The 22,977-nt window shown below is 40.7% G+C and overlaps 1 protein-coding gene and 1 long non-coding RNA gene across 3 annotated transcripts in view; one reads left to right on the top strand and one right to left on the bottom strand.

Annotated features, from left to right (window-relative positions):
* STX7 (syntaxin 7) overlaps positions 1–11,002 on the top strand; it is a 42,728-nt gene extending 31,726 nt beyond the window's left edge. Inside the window, exons 6-9 of one of the 2 annotated variants that reach the window (XM_019538058.1) lie at positions 3,473–3,563; positions 4,270–4,342; positions 5,745–5,827; positions 9,564–11,002. In XM_019538058.1, the coding sequence (XP_019393603.1) occupies positions 3,473–3,563; positions 4,270–4,342; positions 5,745–5,827; positions 9,564–9,656 (340 nt within the window). In that variant the 3' untranslated portion in view covers positions 9,657–11,002. The other variant, XM_019538059.1, reaches the window with a different exon arrangement.
* LOC109312023 lies at positions 4,487–20,361 on the bottom strand. Its single transcript, XR_002101688.1, has 3 exons — positions 20,186–20,361; positions 11,799–11,815; positions 4,487–4,498 (listed from the first exon to the last, which is right to left on the bottom strand). It is a non-coding gene; the product is annotated as an uncharacterized LOC109312023 (long non-coding RNA).
* Positions 20,362–22,977: the final 2,616 nt, after the last annotated feature.

The following is a 22,977-nucleotide window of genomic DNA, read 5'->3' as shown; positions in this document are numbered from 1 at the left end:
TTCAATCCGCTTTCCTTATCACTGCCTGGGCTGGGTATGTGTGTGCAGACTGAGACCCCCATAGTGCAGGAGAGACTGGGGTAGGGGTAGGGGCAGGCGCTCCCCAGGCAAGACATGGGACAGTGTCATGAGCTGCTCCTGCAGGGAGGAAGGAAGGGGATCCTGCTGCTGCGTGCTACCCTGAACGAGACAAGGAGGGCATATGCCCCCTGGATCTGTGCATGGGGTGAATGTGGGCTGCCACTAGGGCTGGGGGTGGCCCTGAGCTCTTCCTGGTGGGGTGCTGGGCCAGGGTTGAGCTTGGGGCAGGCAGCAGCTGCTCTTGGATGGGGGCTCGTGGCTGTGTCCTGCACCCTGCTCCAGCTGGGCAGTGCTTGTCCCAGCCCCTCTCCTCCCTCATCATGGGGGCCTCAGTCTGCACCCCCTCACTCTCCCCACACCTCTTCCCTTTCAACAGACTTACCAGCTGGACTCTGCTCTTCAAGCTGCTGTGCTGCATATTGGCAATTGGATTGGTATCAGTCAATATGAGTTGTTAATAATCAGCCATTGGTATCGGCCCAGAAAATCTTTATCGGTGCACCCCTAGTTAATACAAGTAAAATTTTTCTTGCAGTAAAGCCAGAAGACCCTCAAACAAGAGTGAGGACATACTGGTGCTAGATACTGTACAAAACAGAATTATATTTATCAGATTAACTTCATATCCCTTTATCAATGGTTCTAACTTTGATAGGCTTGAGGCACCCGTAAGTAAATGTCAACTTTTGGTTTTCATTCATGTTTTGACTACAGAAAAACAGAACAGTTCTTCTGTTATGAAGAGCTCAGAAAGCCCACAACAGGGCAGAATGGTTTTAACACTATGAATTCCTTTGAAATGTCGCTTTTATCTTGTGAATCATGTTTGCAAATCTAATGTTGCTAACATTGCCGTGGCATCTGACACTCCTAATGCCTCTCCTTCTCTCAAACATCTGTTTGCAAGTTAGCGTGAACTGAGATATAAGCAAAATGCTGGAAGAGGTTTGTAAGTTATAGTAAGGCCTCCACCCCTGAGTTCTTGTGGCATAGTTAATGATAGATTATGAATTTCCACATGGGCATGACTGTGGCATACTTGGCTTGGCTTAATTTTCCTGTCTCTGGTAACAATGGCAGCAAAGTCAAAATAACACGGATCTTGGTGCAGGCTAGTCTGGATTCTGGTCTGGCTTGTACAGCCTTTGCTGAAGTCTGTTCCAAAATAAAGTTCCTATGCTGAGGGATGGGAACACTCAGGTGCAAATGAGGTGTGAATATCATTGTATTTGTGATTTATTGTTAAGTCTACAATATCTGTGGACTATAAATCATAAAATGAGAAATCATTTTTCACCCCAATTCTCATGGCAGTTCTGGTTTCTAATCCTGTGAATCTAGTGGTTCTTACCCTTTTTCAGACTCATGGCATCCCATGTTAGACTCAAGACACCCCTTGGCAATGACAGCTCTGAACTCTTACTCAGTTTTCAGACTACAGAAAAGTAGTACAGCAATGTTTCTGTTGCAAAGGACTCAGAAAACCCACAACAGATCAAAATGGGCATCTTTACACGTGCTCCAGGTTGGGGGAAGGGGGCACTTTAATTGAATTGCCTACAGCATCACATTCATTCAGCATCCTGTGCTTCAAAATGGTGGCGAAAGTGCTTTAAAGCTAATTCAACTAACTAATTAAAGCACTCCTACTGCCATTTTGAAGCACAGGGATGCTGAATATATGTAACACAGGCTGCTGAAGCATGCTGGTTGGAAAGGTCTCCACCCCTGAGTTCTTGTGGCAGAGTTAATGATAGGTTATGACTTTCCACATTGGCATGACTGTGACATACTTGGCCTGGCTTAGTTTTCCTGCCTCCAGTAACAATGGCAGTGAAGCCAAAATAACATGGATTTTGATGGAGGCTAGCCACCCCTCCGTGCATACTCTGGATTCTGGTCTGGCTTGTACAGCTTTTGCTAAGTCTGTTCCTAAATAAAGTCCCTGAGTTTGCTCCAACACATCCAACGTGTATAGGTGCCCAATATTTTTAACACTTTGGATTTCTAGATGAGATCTTTGGGTTTATCTTATGAATCATGTTTGTACATCTGACAGTACTAGCATTACATGACACCATATCACTCTTGAAAGGATCTCAAGGCATCCTGGGGTGCTGGTTCCACTGTCAATTTTTGTCCAAGGTTGCTGCTCAGCTTTGACTAATTTAAGTGCCCCAAACAGAAACTTCACCCATTTGCTCTCCCTCTGGTTTGTTTTCAGTAACGAAAACACCAAGCACAAGATAAAACAGTGCAGATGGGAGGAAGAGTGCATGTGTATTAACAGTACTGCTAACTAAAAATCTGCAAGCATAAGAACATAATTTTTGCATAGCCAGGTTTGTTTGTTTGTTTGTTTTTAAAACAGCAATTTAAATTCAGTGATGATCCTTCTGGCATGCTAGGATTTTCTGAAGCGAGAAGCAGTAGTAGTTAGCTTTCATTCAACTGCCCCTGTAGTAGACCGTGATTTAAAGCAGCATAGCCTTTTCTTTTATCCTTCTGAATTTGGATATCTAAGTCTCTGAAATTTGAATCAAGATATTTAAGGTTTAGACTGAATACCTGCCTTCTCTAAAAGCAGCTTCTCATTCTCAGGCTGTCTTAACTTGGGCATCTGTACTTAGAAATGAATTTTAACTTTACATGACACACTTGCAGTTAAGAATGCAAATCTAAAAAAGCATTCCCTTTATGTGGATCCAGGGGATGGATAGAGGAACACACATTCCTATAAAGTTTGCAACAGCTTTGTATGTGAATGCAAGTTATGCCAAGATCAAACATCTGTGCCTGGGCTAAGTGACAAAATAGACTGTTTTAATTGCTCCTCACTGCTAGATAGCAAAGGAGGAGTTACTAGCCTTGGTTGCCTTTAGTAAATGGTTATCCTGGGTTGGATGCAAATAGATGAAATTCTAACTAGTGTAACTTTTAAACCATTAAAGCTTGACCTCTTATTCTCATGGGGTAGTTTGCCACCTTATTGGGCTAAAGTTACTCCAGAATAGGGGTTTGTGTTGGTTTTTTTTTTTTTACACTGAAATAATACCAACTACACCCATGTAAATATTTTTGTCTGTCAGTCTCTTCATTAGAAAATATTCAGCAGCCAGCTAAACAGACATAGGAGCCTAATATGTCAAAATCCTTTAAAGTGTACATGTACAACACCCTGAGGATTTAGGTTTTTTGCATCAGCTGCTCCTAGATTTTTTCAAGGGTAAAATATATGCAAAAGCATATGGATAAGTGAATGCTAGTAAGAGCAAGTGATATATATCTTTGTATAGTTTTCTGTTGTAAAATGTATCCTAACCTTGGTCTTAATAAGAATTTAGTTGGGCTGATTGTTCCTTTTTCATTATTATTTTCACCTCCCTCCTAGTCAACCTCAAGCACAAGTGCAAGATGAAGAAATTACAGAAGATGATCTTCGTCTTATTGAGGAGAGAGAGTCTTCCATCAGGCAGCTTGAGGTAAGCAAGACAGCACTGTACATATTTAGAATACAGCAGTCTTGACAACACTTTTATAATGCTTCCAAAAAGCATGTCTTAATGTAGCTAGTACTGGCAGTTAATCAGGGGGAGAATTGTGTTGAGAGGTTAGTAATTATTTTTTAAAAGCAAAAATTGCTATCACATGGCAAAGGAAGAACTTTATATATGAAAACAATGTTTCACTGATCCATTAAGTGCTGCCCTGCTTTATTAAACCTCCTGGATTCAGTTGAGGTGTAAGCAGATAGGAAAATCTTGAATATACAGTAAAAGCTGCGCTATCCGGCATCTCAGAAGCGGGCATGCTCCCGGGGGATGCCAGATAACAGAGCTTTTACTGTATTCAAATAATCGTCTCTTATACTTTTTATATCCCTTGTATTTTATACCTTGTAATTAAATATTCATTGTATTTTAAGAACCAAATGTCTATCGATTGGGCTTCCAAGGGAGGTGGTGCTCTCCTCTACTGGGGGTGAGGGCAGGTATCTTTAAGAGGAGGCTAGCCCTGACTGCGGTCATCTGACCCCAATGCTCTTTCCTGCCCAGGACAGGGGGTTGGACTTGATGAACTGCTAAGGTTCCTTCCAGCCCAAACGTCTATGAATCTATGAAAATTTCCCCTAGGTACAGAAATTTCCTGTTACGTTCACTGATCATAATTTGTTATTTCTTCCTGTAGGCAGATATTATGGATATTAATGAAATATTTAAAGACCTAGGAATGATGATTCATGAACAAGGAGATGTGATAGGTAAGCTCCGTGAAAGTATTTTTGAACACTTTTTATGGAATTTGTGTTGAAGTAAACACTGGGGGGAAAATTTAAGAATAACAGCCCAGTGGTTAAAGGAAGTTAACACGTCACTTCATAACATTTATGCATCTCTGTTTTAATAGTGAAGTCTTGCTTTTCCAGAAAGCAGAGTGATTTGGTTTCAGTGAACAGTTGGTACGTCTCATTTCATGAGACAGTCTGAATTTAAGATAAGGAAGATGTTTCCTCTGGTATCGCTAAACCAATAAAGTGGGGTACTAAATCACTCTAGAGATCTGGTTCAGTGCTTTCCCTGTATAGCATCTACTTTGGCCACTATCAGAGGAAAGACTTCTTAGGTACTTAAGGGGCAGCCTGTTTTTCTTTAGCTAGAGGGAGATTGCTGGATGATCTGTTAGAGCAGAACGAAAATATGAAAGCGTGCACATGCATACACATGCCCTTTGCAGTTATGAGAGCCAAAACTAATTAAGTTAAATCAAAAAAAGTCACTGTTACTTTGAAAGACCATCCACACAGGAAGTTAAATCAGCATAGCAGTATAAAAACACTGGTAAACTTTTCCCATGTAGGTAGGTATTTCTAATTAAAACAATACACCTTTTATCCAGCATTCATGGCCTTGCTGATGATTTTTTGGTCCCCATAACTTGTCTGAGTAATTACTGATCCACAAGGCCTTCTAAGTTCTTCACTGACTCAAATCCATCTTGTGTGGGGGAGAAAAATCAACATGCAAGAAATTTTCCTCCTTAGTTCATATCCCAGGCGCAGCCCACTCCCACCCAATGCCTGAATTAGAAAGTTATGAAACATGAAGGGAACTTTTGAATACCCTGTGTGGTTCAGAAGTTAGTTTTGGCATTGATACATTACATATATGAAATATGAAAATGAGAACTCACAAAGCAGTAGTAAAAAGTCGTCATGTCCTTGAAGGTAAACCATAAGCATTAAACGACTGGTCTGCATATATGTTGGTGTTCCAGCTATTGTGTTTATAAAATACAGTTTGGTCCATGCTTTTTTAGGAGATGCAGATCTCTTAACCTGTTACGAGACCATATTTTCATTTTGCTTTTGAGTGAGGTGGTTATATAGGACTACTTTATACTGCGTTACTAATTTAATTAGTGGTGGCTTTCTTTGAATGAAATGTTTGATTTGATCAGCTACATATAGCAATTCAAGGGAAAAGCTACTAGAATTTCTTTTAAAAAGCAAATGTCTTCTCTGGGATTCTAAAAAAAACAGATTTGCAATACGTTTAATCATCGTTAATTAGTAACATGGTTGATCACCACATCAGGCTTTATTAGCTTAGACTTTAATTGAAAAACTGTTTTTTTTCTTTTTTTGGTTTTCTCTCACAATAAAGACAGCATAGAAGCCAACGTAGAAAATGCTGAGGTCCATGTCCAGCAAGCAAACCAGCAGCTTTCAAGAGCAGCAGGCTATCAGGTAGTATCAGTGTTAATGGTCAGTCAGTAGTCAATAACAGATCATTTTGGTTGTCAAGGTTTCTGTTATGTCCAGGTTACTATTCCAATCTGTTTTATAGTTTATTAAAAAGAAAAAAAGCTTGAAGGCTTTTTCAAGGATCTGAGTTTAGGAAGAGACAGAATAGCACACCTAATGATGCTAATTTTATGTGACGCCCTCTGCTGCAAGGAGCTCAAGGTGTCCCAGATTATTGCAGCACCCTGATTTAGAATCACTCCTCTAAATTAAAGGGCCAGGTAGTAGGGGTACTGCTTTGATGGCATATCCCTGTTGTGCACATCAACTTTTTGCTTACTGAGGCTATATATCCCACAGATTGCACAGTCCCTAAATTGACTTCATAGTTTTCTAGACTCCCATCTGTTTTCCTCCCTGTCCTCAGACCTTCAAAGAGAACCTTTATGAATGAGTTTTTAAGGTTTCATGGATTTTGGCATCGTTAGAAAGAACTTATTACTAATAAGCTCTCCTCCTCGACTAAACTTAGTATTTACATTTTAAACCTTATATAACATGTTGAAGTAATAGCTAGGCAAAAGAAATGATGGGAAAATGTCATTATACTCCAATTTGAAGGACTGTTCCCTCATTTCTACGGTGGGAAAAACAGGATATATAAGTTCTGTAAGATGTGTTTATAGGTGAGGCTGGTAACACTAACCATTATTAAAGTAGCCTGACACTTCTGATTTCTGGGACACTGCTTTCAGTTTTTTATAGCTTTGCCAAACTAACTATTCCAGCTATTTTTTTCCATGAGAGATGTCTTTTTTAATTTCAGCCAAACAGCTCATCCCTTCCATTTTTCTAATGGAAAACAGATTTTTATTTTTAAGTCAGATTAAAACATTTTGGCGACCACTCTGGTAGCAGCTCTATTCTGACGTGTTTTAGAGCAGATACTTGAAATATATGACAGGCGTGGCCTTTTATTCGGGGCTGTGCTTTTTTTGTGGTTCCCATGAAAATATATCCAAACTTAGCTAAGTTCTAAGTCCCTGAAAAATCGTATCAGATGGGTTCAGTCAGTCCTGAGGCCACACCGACCATTGGAGCACCTCTGAAGTAACAATACCTTTTCTCCATTCTTCCCAGTCTCCTGCAATCTTTGTTCAGTAGAGGCTCCTTTTTCAGATGCTCAAATGTCGTCCCGTTCAATCCTCACTGAGGAGTATTGAAGGGCTCAACAGGCTAGTTCTGATGCAGCTGGATGCACTTTGTCCCCAAAGCAAATGAATGAGTTCCCTCTCCTCACAGCTCCTACCAGGTTGTGCATCTACCACCTTCCTTTTGCACAGAGATCAAGTGAGCATGCTGCAACCCAGACCAAGAAGGACAGCGCTGTATTTTCCCCATAATGGATGCTTTGAGTTAGGCCAGAAACTGAGATTGAAGCAGGAATGCCTGTCCCTTCTGTACCCTCATTGAGCTCTCTGCCCCACAGTGGAAAGGTTGGCCTAATTTAAATGCAGAGGAAGCAAGTTGGATCAGAGGTGGAAGGAGATGACGGAGGGGAGTGCAGTAGTAGGATGGCCCTATAAGGAGTATAGAGAGAAGAAACAGTGTTTGGGAGTGTGAGGCTGTGATTGATAGTTGGAAGGAGGCTAGACTTGTTTGGGCAAGGAATATGGGCATGACAGCCAGTTAGTGAAATGACAGAGGGAGAAAACATGAAGTTGGCTAGGGAGAAAGAATGATTAAATTTGACAGGAATCTTGTGGGGAGGAATGGGAGAATAAGGATTCAGGCTCCAGGAAGTGATAATGGGCCTCTGGGCATGGACTGGTGAACACGTACCCAGTGCAGTTTACATCTGTTTTGTAACAGGTGAAAATTGCATAGGGATTAGGAACACAAAGTGGTGCAACAATCCTGGAGTAGTTCACACAGACCCCAGGCAGATGTGACACTTAAGATGTGATCAGGTTAATCATGTCTCTCAAAGTGTAAAGTGGACACATTTTAGGGGATTAATGGTGCAATAAAATGGGAAACCAACTATAAAAAAAAATTATACAACATGTTTATTAACTCTGTCTGGTTTCCATCATGCCTTAAATGGAATGTGTGAAAGGGACCACCCCAGGGTGTCAGCCCAGCAACAGTTCTGATGAACTGATCCTGAGCAGGATAGGGACTGTCCTGAAGTTTCAGCCCCACCCAGTGCTGTCCCAATCTGCCTTGGGCTGGCAGGGACTGCACCAGGATTCAAGCTTCAAAGCCAGCTGGGCACCCAAATTGCTGGTTCAGTTAGAATCTGATCCCTGATATCACAGTCACATCTCTTGCCATGCACATGTGGCATGGAAGGAGGTACAGTTCTTGGGATTGTTGATCGGATCCCATTGTGCCTTCAAATGAATGTCAGAGACCACAGTTGACTGCTATTACAGTGCTTTGCCTTAAGGCACTTGTTGGGGCTGGTAATAGCCCTTTCACTTTTAGCAAACCAGAATGGCAATGGACCTAAATGAGTAGAGTTTTGCCTTGATCATTCCAAGGGTAATTCTCCACTGGATTGTGTGAAGTTACCCTGGTTTGTCATCTGTCTGCTGCTTTGTTACACCAGAGTGAAATAGATTACACTGGTGTAAATGTGTCATCTGTCCATGCCTTCAGACAGAAAGCCTGAAAAAGGAGACTTTGACTGACCAGTCAAGAAGATTAACGGGGAAGAGAAGTCTGATGATTGGAGAGTGGGACTGGGTAGGTGAGGAGAATGGGATTGGGACAAGAAACCAGAAATGAGAGACACAGGACTGGGACACTGTCCAATGTAGCCTAGCACAGTTCCTGAAGTGGTGAAGCTTGGGGAGGAAGTAGACAGAAATATCTGTCCATTAGAGCTGTCTCACTAGAAGTATTTCCACGAGAAATATCTGTCCACTAGATCTGTCCGTTCCATCTGTCTTGTAAAGCCAAGACTGAAGTGTTGCCGTTCCTCTCCTGCAATCAAATATCTATGAAAATCTAGTGGTAAATGTTCTTCCTCTAGTGCTGGATTCCCATAGAGGATGACAGCTTTTTCTTGGTATCAGTTATTCCATTAGCTCCAGTGATTGGTCTGTGTGCTGGATTTTAAAGTTGCCAGTTCACGTGGTCATCATTATAATGCTGCCAAGATGTCTGCTTGCAAAAGTCAAAAATGCAAAAGTTGGGCAGTTATCAGAATTAAGATGATGGGTATAACTTTAACTTGCTCATCCCCCCTTTTCTAATAGTATGACAATATAGTCCTTAGTTAACATAATTGCATGCTGTTTTTCTGCAGGACTGCTGCCTCTTTCACTGTATAAAATGCCTCCCTTCTAAAGTCTAGCCACTACAGAAGGATAAGGCATATACCTTGCCTTTCCCTGACTTTCTGAGCCTTTCACTGTGGCAGCCACCGCATGCGCTGTCATTAAAGTTTGTCTGTTGCCCTTTTTCAACAGGGCAACTCCCTTCCTCCCCTGATCTCTGTTCACCCCCATGGTCCTCTTCCCCCTGCTGAAAACAACAGACTATCCCGAAAGTTAAGGAGCAAAGCTATTACTTCCATTGTTTCCTGAATGACTTTTGCTTTTTGACATTTCCAATTATCTAAGTATGCAGTCATTTAGGTTGCATGACTAAAGTCATAGAAGCAATTATTTCTAATCCTGAAAATTGTACAACAATCAAGTTTTTTTTTTTTCCCTCTTTCTTTTGACAGCACAAGTCACGAAAGAAAATGTGTATCCTTGCTCTTATACTGGCGGTTGGAGCATTGGTTCTTGGACTCATCATATGGTTATCTACAAAATAAGATTGTGGAAAGACCATTGAAATTGATATTTAAATTATGCAAGGAAACTGCTACAATCATGGTTTCTCATTGTGAAGCTGTTGAGTAAATAATGATTGCATACTTTATAGTTTTTGCTTTTTATAAAACAATTTTTTTTAAACCTGAGAGGTGACCTTTTTTTTCCTCAGTATTGCAAGCTCATATAACTTCCTTACAGTCTTGGACTGTGATTGCTGTCTTGCAAGGACAGTTGGTCAACTTTATAAATTACTGTATTGTTGTTAAACGTAAGGACATTAAAAACTCCTAAATGTGGGAGCTAATCAACCATTCTGATTTAAGTTGAGCATAACTTTTCTGGGGGGAGGGAATATTTAAGTGTTGCCTCATCAAATCAAATGTTCTTGAACTCATTACTGTCCTTGAGGCAACACATTTGTCTTTCAAATTATGTTTGAACTAATTAAGTCAACTGACTATTTGCTATGGGTCATTCCGAGTAAAATACAGGTTGCTAATATAAATGTAATCAGTCCTTACTGTTGAAGGCTTTGGATTAAGCCTTTACTTTGTTTGCCTGAGAAATCTTTCAGACATTTCATATTTCTCTACCTGGCACTAAACACCAGCATGCCTAGAAAAGCCTGCTGTAAAGATATGGTTGATAGTATAATTTATGAACAGAGACCTTTTGATTTGATTCTTGAAATTAGAAATAGGACTTGGCATTTTGTGCACCTAACTTATGCACACCTGTATCTATAAAATAAGTGTACATAAGTGAATGCAACTAAAAGAAAATCTAGCTCTAATTTCTTATGGATCAAAATATGATATTGGGAATAGTGAAAATTCCCTGCTTCTTTAACTGCACTTGAATGCCATTCATCTGAGGCTGCTGCCATGATTCAGCTTCTAAAATAGTACAACAGGTCCAGTTTGCAAAAATGCATTTTTCTTGACAACCAGGGGAGGAGGACTAAGAGTTTAATTCAGAGTCTTGGTGTTTAGAGGTAAGACCCCAATCAGTAGAACTGATTCAGCTGGCTCAGAAGTTTGGCTACACTTGCAGCCTTTTTCTTTGTAGTGCCATTTTGTACTAATCCGTATTAGAACGGTAATGGGTTTTGCCAACATTGTCTTGTCTTTTTAATTGATATATTAGTGCACTAATCCAGGATAGTGTACAGATGAAAATGTCAGTTAATCTGTATTTTATAAAAGTTCTTGTACAGCAGTTTAATAGAGAATGCACTGGTTTACATGGCAAGATATGAAATTTATTGGGAACAATTTAACTGTAAGCATCAATGGATTAAAATTGTAGCCACATAATCAAAATAAAGATGTTTTTAAAGACTGAATATGTATTTCCCGTTTCCTTTTTCAGAATGTCTTTCCCTGTTCCTCTCCACCCTTCCCCCATTCCAAATTCACAGTTATTTTTATTTTTCTTTTGTTTTTTGTAATGAATGGTTACAATTCATGAAAATTGATCGCCAGTCCCCAGACTTTCAGTCTTGTTCACATGAGGACACTGCAGCCATTGGTTGCTGGCCTATTGACATGAATTGGATTCCACATTGGAGAGATGAGAGTTCACCTAGAAAAACATCAGTTTTCAGGTCCAGTACATAAATGTATACCATTTTAAATCAATGTCCAGATTTTTTTTTCTTCTGTTAAGGTTGTGGGTTATGGTAGGTGCCAGCCTTCTCTGTGTTTTTGTTATAACTTGTTTTACTATAAGGAAGAGGAGCTCTTAACACAGAATGGGCCCCTGTAAGTGAGTATTTAACTCTGAAGAGACACGTTTCACTGGCAGACTCTTACTGTACATTTTATATTGCACCGTGCAGTATATTATAGAAACATCCAAACTATCTCACTTGGGGAACCAGAATCAGTTACAGTGCATATGCTCCGCTTGTATTAGGAAATATTAGTGGGTTTATGTGTAAAGCATGTCCACTCATCACCAGTGTCTTGTAGGAAGGCTTGGATTACGTTTAAAATTCAGGGATTCTCATTCCTGAATGAGATTAGTAGACACATCTGGGTTAAGTCTTGTTTCCCATTATACAAATAACAATCCAAAAGGAAACACTATAGTTTTCATTTTTCTGATATGGCAGTTGATGGGGAATGCCTGTCAAAAACCATAGGGTCTCCCATGTCTCCTAGAAATCTATGAAATCCATGTGGTGTAACAATGTATTGACAAGAGTATAGCTCACTTTGTCCGCTGCATTCATCTACACTACTGGTTCTGTGTTGGGAAGTGGAGCAGCTTAAGCCAAAAGCTCTAAAACCCATTGAAAACATCAGCCCCATTAAGTAAGGGCCCAACTTCTTTAATCCAAACAGATCCTTGGCACTTACAGTCCTCATACAACTTGATGAGGAAGTCAAGTCCTCCCATATGGTAGGAGTCCTCTAAACAGTAAATCTAAAAATGATCAGTTTTTAGAAGGAATTATTACTAATGGAGACTAGTGGAAAGAACAGCAGTGTAGATGACTGTGGTAGACAATCCACAAAGTAGGCTGTATCCTCATGGCTGCACAATGTTACACCACATGGAGGACCCTATGGTTTTGGACAGTGATCCGCTGCTGCCAGCTGACACATCTCAGCTATTATAAAATGTAATTTCCATGTATTGAAAGAAAGCTTTGATATCTATTAGGAACCTAGCAAAACATCTGGCTATAAGGTGTATGAGAAGCAGTGTTTTCTTTTAGAATAAAGTTGGCCTTTCTAAATTATCCATCAATATCTGTCAGATTAGCAAGGCAAACAGAAAATGCCATCAAAACACTTCAGTTCCACCAATGAAACTATTTCCTTTGTAGTTATCTTAAACATACACCAGGAGTACTTTTTCTTTTTCTTCCCTGCTTTCTCAAAGGGCTGAAAAATCACAACAACAGAGATTCTTGTGAAATGTTTCTTTTTTGTTTTGTTTCATTTTACCTTTCTCTCATTCTGTCTGGGAAATTGTTCTTAGCACTCAAGTTATACAGGATCTGCAAACTAACTTAATATCCAATAGCTTCTTCGAGCAGGACCCCTAATGTGTGTGTGTAAAGTCAGCAAGCATTGGAATGTCAGTGTTTGGAGAGTAGGGATGGAATAGATCCTGGCCATCAGAGAAATTGTTTTTGGCATTTTAACCTATTTTTAGACCTTGTAGGATGGTGGGGGAACGGCACTGGTTCTCAGACCTATATCCCTCAGATGCAAATGGAGCTGGCAAGAGCAGTGCTTTTAAAGTTATGTCTTTATACTAGTTTGGCGGTGTGCAGTGGGCAGCATGTTCTGAATCCTGCAGGGACTCTTCTTTAAAAAATGGAACTTTTTGAGCTATTTAATCACTAATGTTTCAAGAAAAGAGGGCATGTAGGACTATGCCTCCCTGCTTTACCAAGGTTACCTTTCTTTCTTTTTTTCCCCCTTGCTTCTACAATGCCAAGTACTCTGTAAACACAGCCAAAATCATTCTTCCAGCTCTGAGTTTGCAGTCGTCTTAATTGCGTATCTAAAGACTGGGGCCTTGTCTACATGGAGAAATGAATTGGCATAACTGTTGTGGGAGGAGGAATAATTCAACAGGGAGTCACTCTGGAATATGCATTATAAAAACTAGGCAGCTAGTTTCCTCATGAGGATGAGGCCTATAACATCCCATAACAGCAAACCATTCCAAAAACCACAGGTTTCCAGAGTTTTAACACAAATCAACAAATGCTTGTTTGGTGCTTTTTTTCATTCAAGCTGCACCAAACAAGTCAACTGTTTGCATAAAGATAAGGAAATGTATAAAAGCAATCATTAATAATTACCAGAGCTTTGTTTTGTTTCTTTTTTTTAAATGGGGAGAGAATTTACTCAGTCTTCAACTACAAGATTGCGAAAGAACTAAGGAAAATCCATTTCAAGATGATGTTATTTATATATTTAGTTATGAGAGTCTCCATTAATATGGTAGTTGGTGGCTGTTTCTAAAAGCTTTGTCTTCCATCCTGCAGAAGTATTTTTGGCAATTGTGAACGCACTGTGAAGGTACTGCAGGTGTGGAATGCACCAGATACATTCTGATCTACATATGCAAGAGTATTTTCCAGAGGGAGCAATCAAAGGAGTATTTAATGCTAGAGTGATTTGTAGAAAGGGAAGTATGTGAAAATCAATAGAAGAAGCATATTGAGCCTGTGTTTGAGGAGACTAAAACTGATATTTCTGATTTTAAGTGACCTAGACTTAAAACTTCTTGAGACAAGAAAGTACATAAGATAGCAGCTTCCTTTATATTGCTTTGAATGTTGCTTCAACCTGTGTCTACAAAAAAAAAATCAGGTCTGGAAATGGACAGCAGCCTTATATTTTTCTGCTGTCCTTTAGTCCTCTTTTATAGCATGACTTCTTCATTTAGTTCAAGCTAGAATTGTTGGTTGAATGATCTTTGTCAAAAAGCATAAAAATCCCTTCGAAGTGTCTGAGGAGTAATTGCATTGTTGATGTTGCATCCATATATGGTGAGAGTGCTAAGAATGAAAATCAATGGTAAGGAACATTTTGTCTACCCGAGCAATGTGCAGAGACAGATTTTGTTTAATCTTCACAGGTCAGGAAAAAGGTATAGCAGTAATTAGTGCTAACCCAAAGCTTAGATGTAATGAAAGGGAAGAGCTTCTACAAAATTTCATAGCTACGGCAAATGTCTCGAGTCAAAATTTTTGCAGTGGAGAATAGTGTTTATGGGAGCTATACTTACTCCTGAAGAGAAATAAGCCAGGATAAGGTGATACAGGTTGTCTGGTTTAGTCATATGCCACCAAAAAGTCAGTCTTACACCCACTTAATGTAACGCTGAATTTGACCCCATTGAAAATTGGAAAAGAAGCTTAGCTGGCTAGACTAACAATAGATTAAGCAGGAGTACAGGTTCCTAATTGGAGTCTTACGATGCTGCTGTTAGACACATAAATTTGCTGACAATGATGTTAGAACTATGAAACTGCATCCAATTAACTTTACTGCCACTAAGAAAGGGGTATCCTTTTGCTTCTATTGTCAACCAGTATACAGCTGAGAAAAATGTGTAGAGACTTTGAGAGACTATACAACCATGAAATGCTGCCACATTTCTTTGCTAGAGTCATTTAATAAACATTGGACATTGTCACCACATCCCGGACATTGCCTGGGGAGGGTAATTGGGCACTTGAGACTAGGACCACAGGAAAGCTTGGTACAATCAGATAAGACTGTATATACAAACAGATGAGGAATCGAAAGCCAGATCCCAAACACCTTATTGACATGAACTCTAAAATTTGCAACACAAAGAAAATAATGTCAGAACAGGTTCAATAGAGGAAAAACACTTTTCTCTGATTTTTTTTGTCTTCAGCAGCTCCCAGTAGTTTCTTTATATTTTTTTCCCTACAGAACTTGTCCTCATTCTTTTGGTGTTTATAGGCAACAATAGGTGGTGGGAATTTTTTCTACCTACATTGTTTTGCTTTCTTTAATAATGCCAACATCAGTTGGAGGTAAAACTTGTTTTGACTAGCTTAGGGATTTTGTATTAGACATCTTTGGCATAACAGAGTTTTTTAAACTGGCCTTTTTTTTCTTAGTGTATTGTAAGTGGACTGTTGCTTAGTCTACTGTTTTATTATTAAGATTTACTAGGGAAATAAATATCAATTTCATTTATAAAATGCTCAGTTGGTTCCACCTTAGCCCCCCTCCTTTTCACCCTAGTATAACCCATAATGTCATTGAGGAATGCGACTGTGTCGGCCCCAATGTAAATCTGAATACTTCTAGGTCGCTTGGTCTGGCAGACATTAGTCAAGTCAGATTCTGTGCCCGCAGGCATGTACCTGATGCCATTCCCAGAATATGGGACTCTGCATGTGCTTGGAACCCCTAAAATCAGTAATGACCCACACAAGACCACAGTTTTCAGGTGCACTGTCCTCAAAACACCATCTTGGTGTGCACTCTGGTTTATGGCATCTCAGAGTGCACTCTGGTTTAACCCTCGGGGATTCAAAACATTTGAAGCAAATCAGGCAATTTTGAAGAAAAATTTTTAAACCAGCCGCTCCTATCTCTCAGACAAAGATCATACAGGTCTAGGCAAAGCAAGAAACAGCAAGTATGCAAATACCGCCTTCTGAGTTATCACTCTTCAGGTTTGAGTTAATGCTTTCAGGAGTCCCAGGTGTCCTCTATTTTATCTTCCTGGCCATGGGCTCTCCAGTGACTTCTGTCCCATGCTCCCTGTACCCTGTTTAGGTCTGAGTCAAAAGGCTGGTCCTACTCAGAGTTCATGCACACTTCTAATAATAACTGCTAACATCTTTGTCCTTCATGTCTTCCTTTTAGCTGGGAATCTTTTCACTGCTCCAATCATTCCTTCTCTACATAACCTGGATAGAATCAGCTTCTCTTACGCCACTGCCATCCCCTTGTTTTAAGAGGTTCCCATGTGAATGTTAGGCTATTCAGGTTAAGGACTCAGCTGATCCCAATCTGGAAGATTGCCCAGCATAGCCTACAACTAACTCATTCAGCGAATATTGAGGATGAAGCTGATGCATTAATGAACTCCAGTGTAACAATTCAACCAGAAATCAGATGTGTTCCCAAACTGTCACAGTATTTCATTTGGTTGGTTGTATGTGAAATGTTAGGACCTGAAGGTCAAATCTATTGAGGAAAAATCTAACCAGGTAAGGATAAAGCTTCTGGAATGGCCTCTTAATAGGAGTTATGGGGACATAAATATAGCTTGTTTTTTTAAAATGAAGTCTGATCAGTTTGTGAAGAGGTTTATAAGAGTGGTAGATTTGACTCTGTGATCTGGGTGGTCCCAGGGTACTAATTTGTTTTATAAAACACAGTAGTATTTCCCCCCCTTGGATAAAACTCCTGAGTGTTTTAATAACAGAATGAAAGCTTGGCCTCAACCTCCTCTCCCACTCCCTCACCCGATCCCTCTGTCTTTACCCACATGTTTATGAAATCTCTAATTGATTCCAAACTCCTTTGAAGATTTAAGATGAACATATTTCATAAGGGAAATGTTATGAGATTAACTTTGTGATTCATCCATTTACAATCCAGCTTTGAATAAAAATGCTTAAGGAATATTTTAAAACCATACTCGGAGACTAGGAGGGCTACAAACCCCAGAAATATTCAGTAAAGAGCACAAAACTAAACAAAACTGGGAAAATATTCTGTGTGCGCAACTCTGTTTTGTGGGAGAGGTGGATGGGAGAGGCCTATTCTGTAGTTTCTACTTTAGAGAAAAAGTAGCAGTAAATAAAATAACTTTTAAAGCCCCTGGCACACATTACACTTAAGATGTGATTAGCCAGTTAATCACATCTTAAGTTATTACCCAAATGTTAATGCAATCATGTATAATAAATATGCAATAGCTTTGTAGCTGGTTCATCTTCACTCCATTAATTGAATATATGTGGCCAGATTGGGGCTCTCAGCCACAGAAATGATGCAGCCCCACAACTGGGAGTCCCATCAGCTGCCAGGGCTCCCCACTGTGGGAGTTTGCTACTTGCTGGTTCAGGGGGAACCTAAGATCATAATCCTAGTCTTCCCCCAGGACTAGCAACAAGACATGATGGGATTTCATGCTGGATCCCACCATCACACCTCTTGTCATGCATGTGGGGCATGGCAGAAAATGTGACTGGGGATTTTGCACTGGATCCCATTGTTTGCTAGAGGCTTTAGTCTAGGAACTGCCTGCAGCTCCAGAGGTTTCTACTGCAAAGCAGTAGGTGGTGGTGATTGCTGCATGGAACAGCTGTTGACTGTCATCCATTAGGGAGGTCAGATGTTGAAAATTATCCTTTTATGAACAGTCATGAAAGGTCAAGCTTTTCTGCTACCAGCAAATGTACTCTTTAGAGCTGAGCTTTGAAGGAAAAAAAAAATCACATTCCTGCCTGTTGTATTTCATGTATATCCAAAAAGAATTTAGTTTTCTATAACCATATTGATTATGACTGTAAAAGAGGGCTTGGTTCACTGAACTCTTACTGTTGGCTCTGATTTTCTTGCCTTGTAATAGATGTACTTTCTAAATGAAAAGATTAAAATATAGTTATAAGGCGTTGATGACAGGCTGGTTAGAAAGGTTCAAGGCAGCATTAAAAGGAGAGGGCAGTTGCAAGAAATGTGATTTATTCTGATTGTCCTGTGAATTAGCATAAAGCAGATTTATAGTACATTATGTTTTCAAATCTAATAATTTCACCTAAGTTAAACAAAAATATGATGGAGACCTTAGTTTTTACTCTAAAACCAGGGTTAATGTGGTCCCAATACAGATATTAATTTGCATTTCTTTACAGCTTTTTAAAATTTGTTAAGTACTTTGTGTCTCTCATCACTATTTTTCCGTGTTTATCAGTCAGGTTTGATGGTAACTGACTGACCCCAAATCCTGTTCTATTCACATGTGTTTTTTGTGTTACTGTAACAGTGGGAAAAACACTGTATTCCTACCTTAGTACTATGCTGCTGTCTGTGCCTAGTATAGTTAGGATGATCATATTACTCCTTTTTACGTGGTACCCCAGTAATCTGCTACTTTATGTAGAGATGAAAGATTCATAATTGAAGGTTATTTTCTAAACTGAATCTATTGTAAAGGTCAAGATCCATGAAAGGACTTGGACATCTGAAGTGTGACTCAAGCAAGACAGGTCCCTTCATTTCAACCTATTTTAGATTCTTTAGATTCCAGGACTCTTGCTCTGTCATTGCCTACATAAAAATTCTCCAGGCACCTAAAATTTCATTTCCAGTTTGCTCAGAAGCTTCTCAGGCACATTAATGCTTAGCTCTCACTTAAGTCCTTTTGAGATCCACAAATTAGACTTTCTTTGATCTATCTTGCCTAAAGGGTTTTGTCTGGTAGGCATTCTCAGAAGACACCTGCTTGATCAGGCCTGATTAAAACACAATGATAGTGTCACTTGCCTTCCAAAGACCGCCACCTCCTCCTTTTCCCCATCCTGGGAGAGTGTTCTAGCCAGTGAGGCCTCAAAGAAGGAGTACCACCATCTCCCATCTTCTAAAGTGAGAGTGAGCTCACATTTGAAAGAAAGGGCTTAGACAACTGTGTTTAGGACAAGGGGCTGGTTTAAGGATCCCAAGTAGAAGATATTTAAATCCTAAACCTTGTCCCTCTGTGGGGCTTATAAAACACCTTTGGCCTCAAGGGTTTCTTTGCTTCAGCCCTTTGCCTGTAAGCAGCTCACTACTCAGCATGCTTACTCTTTAGATGCCCACTCAGAGGCAAATAACTCCCCATGCCTTTTATTTAGCATCTAAACAACTAATTCAGAGCTGTGAGGGCCCAGTGGGGGCTAGGTGCTTGATTCCCTTTGTGGATTAAGGTCATGGTATGTAATTCACAAATGTAAAAGAACCATGTTATCAGAAGTTGTTGGCCAGAAACTGTTTCACTGTGTGGGGAGGGGGGCTTGAAAAATAATTTGGGTTTTGCAAATTCAAATAGAGAAGCTGAGAAATTGGGATTTTTTTATGAGGTTTAACCTAATCTCTAGCAATACCGACTTTCAAGAATTCTTTTTACCCTAGAGTTGCACATTTCCCCATGAATTTGCTTTTGAGAAGAACTTTGCATAGTTTTGAATATCACTTTAAGAGGCTGCAAGTCAATTAATTACTAACAATACTCATTTGCTTTTAATAGATGCCAAAGTACCTTGAGCATCTACTTTGTAACTGATGCTGACAGCAATGGAATAATGTAGACATTAACTGGGTGAAGCAAAGATTCAGACTAGTCTGGGCTGGTGTGCAGATGTCATATCAGCAGTGTGAAAATGAACAGTCTTTCCAAGTACTCAACACAACACTCTTTCCAAGGTTGGGGATAAGCTTACTTTGCTTTAAATGATTAATATAATGTACTAGTGACCAACCTGCACAACCAACTAGTGCTAGTTCTGGAGGAATTAAAATCCATCTAGTTCATATCTTCTCCTTCCCTGTGCTAAGGGAGATAAGGGAAGAAACACTTAGGCTGGATCCAGATATACAGGTTTCCCTCACGGGATTTGTATGTGCAAATTCGCTGTTATGCGGTGACCCTTTTTATACCAAAAAATTGTTATATGCAAGGTAAATTCACTTTTATGTGATTGGCATGGTGAAAGCCTGCAGTCAGCTGCTTTGTGCAGTGCATTGTGGGAGTGATGCTGTTGCATAAATTACCGATTAGCTCAAATAATGAGAGAGAACTTATAAGGGGTATAAGGCAAGATGCCATGTTAATTGATTAAAATACTGAAAAAAGTGCTCATATACAAACACTCACTCTCAATCACTCTGCAGATGTTATAGTTATCAAAATCTGTTGCTTAGTACCATGTACTAGGTGGCCAGCCTAGAAAGTACAAGATTTAGAAGCAGGGCATGCAGACATGTCTGTGCTTCCAGTGTGGTTTGCAGAATGTTGCCTCCACTCTTGCTGCTAAGTCACTCCCCTTTATAGGGGTTATCAAGTTGGTGTTGGGTGACTGGTCCACCTTTCCTGATTCTGTGGCTTCTTTGTCTGAAATCTCAGTACTTTTCCATAGTGACAGGTGGTTAGGTTCATATATCATTGTATTTAGGTGTTGCTCTTCAATCACTCTGTTTTACAACAATCTTCCATTATCACTTGGTGTGGGTTGTATCCAGAGTCTCTAGCTTTGAGATGTTGTAGACCTTGTCTTTTCTCTTTACCATTATTCTTTACCTGGTATAGACTTACCTCTTCACCCTTTTCTGCATGATTCAGCATTTGGTAACTTGTTTATTGATATATAGTTTACTCTGCTCTTATCATTCACTCCACACTTATTCATCTATACATTCAAGCATCATATAGAAAACAAAGAATGCTTGTTTTGCTATATAAAAGCAAGAACAAGATCTTAAAGTACAATAACAAGTTTAATTTATAATAGCAAACTTAAAATCGCTACAACGTGACCAAAATACAGTCTCCTGTGTGAGTCTGTGTTCCTCACTAGTTGTCAGCGACTTGTTTCTGTAGTTGTCATCCCCATTATGGAATTCAACACAGGCAAATGCAGGCTACTGTGTCTAAGGAGAAGGAACCAGCAACACACCTATAGGCTGGGGAACACCCTTTTTGTCAACACAGTGGCAGAAAGGGATTTTGGAGTCATTGTCGACTCCAGGATGAATATGAGCTGCCAATGTGAGGAAGCAGTCAGTAAAACTAACCGCACCTTGTCGTGCATCTACAGATGCATCACAACCAGGCCAAGGAGGTGATCCTCTCCCTCTACATGACATTGGTCAGGCCGCAGCTGGAGTACTGCATCCAGTTCTCGGCATCACACCTCAAGAAGGATGTGGCGATGAGAGGGTCCAGAGGAGGGCCACTCACATAGTCAAGGAGCAGCGGGGTAGGCCCTACAAAGAGAGGCTGAAGGGCCTGAATCTATTCAGTTTTCACAAGAGAAAGCTGAGAGGGGATCTGGTGGCTGTTTACAAACTCATCAGTGGGGACCAGCGGGAATTGGGGGAGGCTCTCTTCCCCCGGGCACCACCCAGGTTTACTAGGAATAACAGCCACAAATTCTTAGAGACAAGGTTCAGGCTGGACATCAGGAGACATTTCTTTACGGATAGGGCTGCCAGGCTCTGAAATGGGCTCCCAAGTGAGGTGGTGCGCTCTCCTACCTTGGGAGTCTTCAAGATGGGGCCAGACAGATATTTGATGGGGGACGGGGATGCCGAGGTAAGGACAAGATTGTGTAGGACAAGCCACAATCGGCATGCTGGAAATGATCAGGTAAGTACTAAGGGGCCCACTAAGAGTCAGGATAAGGGAAAACTAAGGGCACCAATTGTGGGGCTTAGGTGTCTCTATACTAATGCTAGAAGTATGGAAAACAAGCAGGAGGAACTTGCACTCCTTCTTGCAGACAAAGACTTAGACCTGGTTGATCTAACAGAAACCTAGTGGGACCCTACCCATGACTGGGCAGTGGGCATTGAAGGGTACAAGCTATACAAGCAGGCTAGATTGTGGGGGGAAGGGTGGGGGGCATTGCTCTATATATTAGGGAACATTATACATCCTCTGTAATAGAGATAGGGACAGAGGATAGGCAAATTGAAGTCCTATGGGTCAGATTACAAGGGGATAGGGGGGAAAGGGACTTGGTAGTGGGGGTCTACTACAGACTCCCACACCAGGAGGAAGAGCTAGACCCAGAATTCAAGACAGCTCTCAAAGGCAGTACGCTCAAAAGACCTAGTTGTCCTGGGTGACCTAAATTACCTGGACATCTGCTGGGAGGAACAGTCTTCCCGCTCACGTAGGTTCTTAACCTGCATACAGGACCTGCGCTTATCACTGGAGGTATGCAGTCCCACTAGGGGAGATGCCTTACTTGACTTGGTGCTGGCCTCAGGGAAGACTTGGTGGGGGATCTGCAGATACAAGGCCACCTACGGGGTGGTGACCACCAGTTGATAGGATTCACTATCCAGCGTCAGGTGGGAAGGACAACCAGTAGGGCAGTAGTGTTAGACTTCCAGAAGGCCAACTTCAACAAGCTCAGGAGATTAGTTAGGATGGGACTGGGGGTAATTGCATCTGTGAGATGGGGTCCAAGAAGGGTGAGAGTTCCTCAAGGGACTGATCATACAGGCACAGAGGCACACCATCCCAGTACACACAAAGGAAGGCAAAAGAGCCAGGAAATCTTCTGGGCTGAGCAGGGAAATCCAGGGAAGCCTTCAGAGGAAAATAAAGGCCTACAGGCTGTGGTAGCAGGGGTCAGGCCCCATGGAGGCTCGTGCTTGCAGGGAAGCAGCGAGAGAGGCCAAAGCCAGATGTAGAACTCAAGTTCACAACAAAGATCAAGGATAGCAAAAGGTCCTCCTTTAAGTACATAGGGAGCAGGAAGAAGGCACAGGGTAACCTAGGGCCGCTACAGAATGGACTAGGGCAGCTCATAACTGATAGGATGGAAAAAGCGGAGCTCTTAAATATTTTTTTTGCTTCTGTTTTCCTGAACACAGATACAATTGCACCTCCCAATGAGTCTTTAGTCTGGAGTGAGAGTAATACCAATCTACCAATGGTCAGAACTGACCTAATGAAGCAGCATTTTGAAGGTTTGGATGTATTTAAGTTGATAGGCCCCAACAATCTACAGCCAAGGGTACTTAAAGGTATTGGTCAATGACATAGCAGAACCACTGGTGCAGCTGTTTGAGCGCTTGTGGCACT

Source organism: Crocodylus porosus, unplaced genomic scaffold (genome assembly GCF_001723895.1).
Source record: "Crocodylus porosus isolate Cpor-Errol unplaced genomic scaffold, CroPor_comp1, whole genome shotgun sequence".
Classification (NCBI taxonomy): Eukaryota; Metazoa; Chordata; order Crocodylia; family Crocodylidae; genus Crocodylus; species Crocodylus porosus.
The sequence above is the reverse complement of the archived record's forward strand: the minus strand, read 5'-3'. Positions and strand labels throughout refer to the sequence as shown.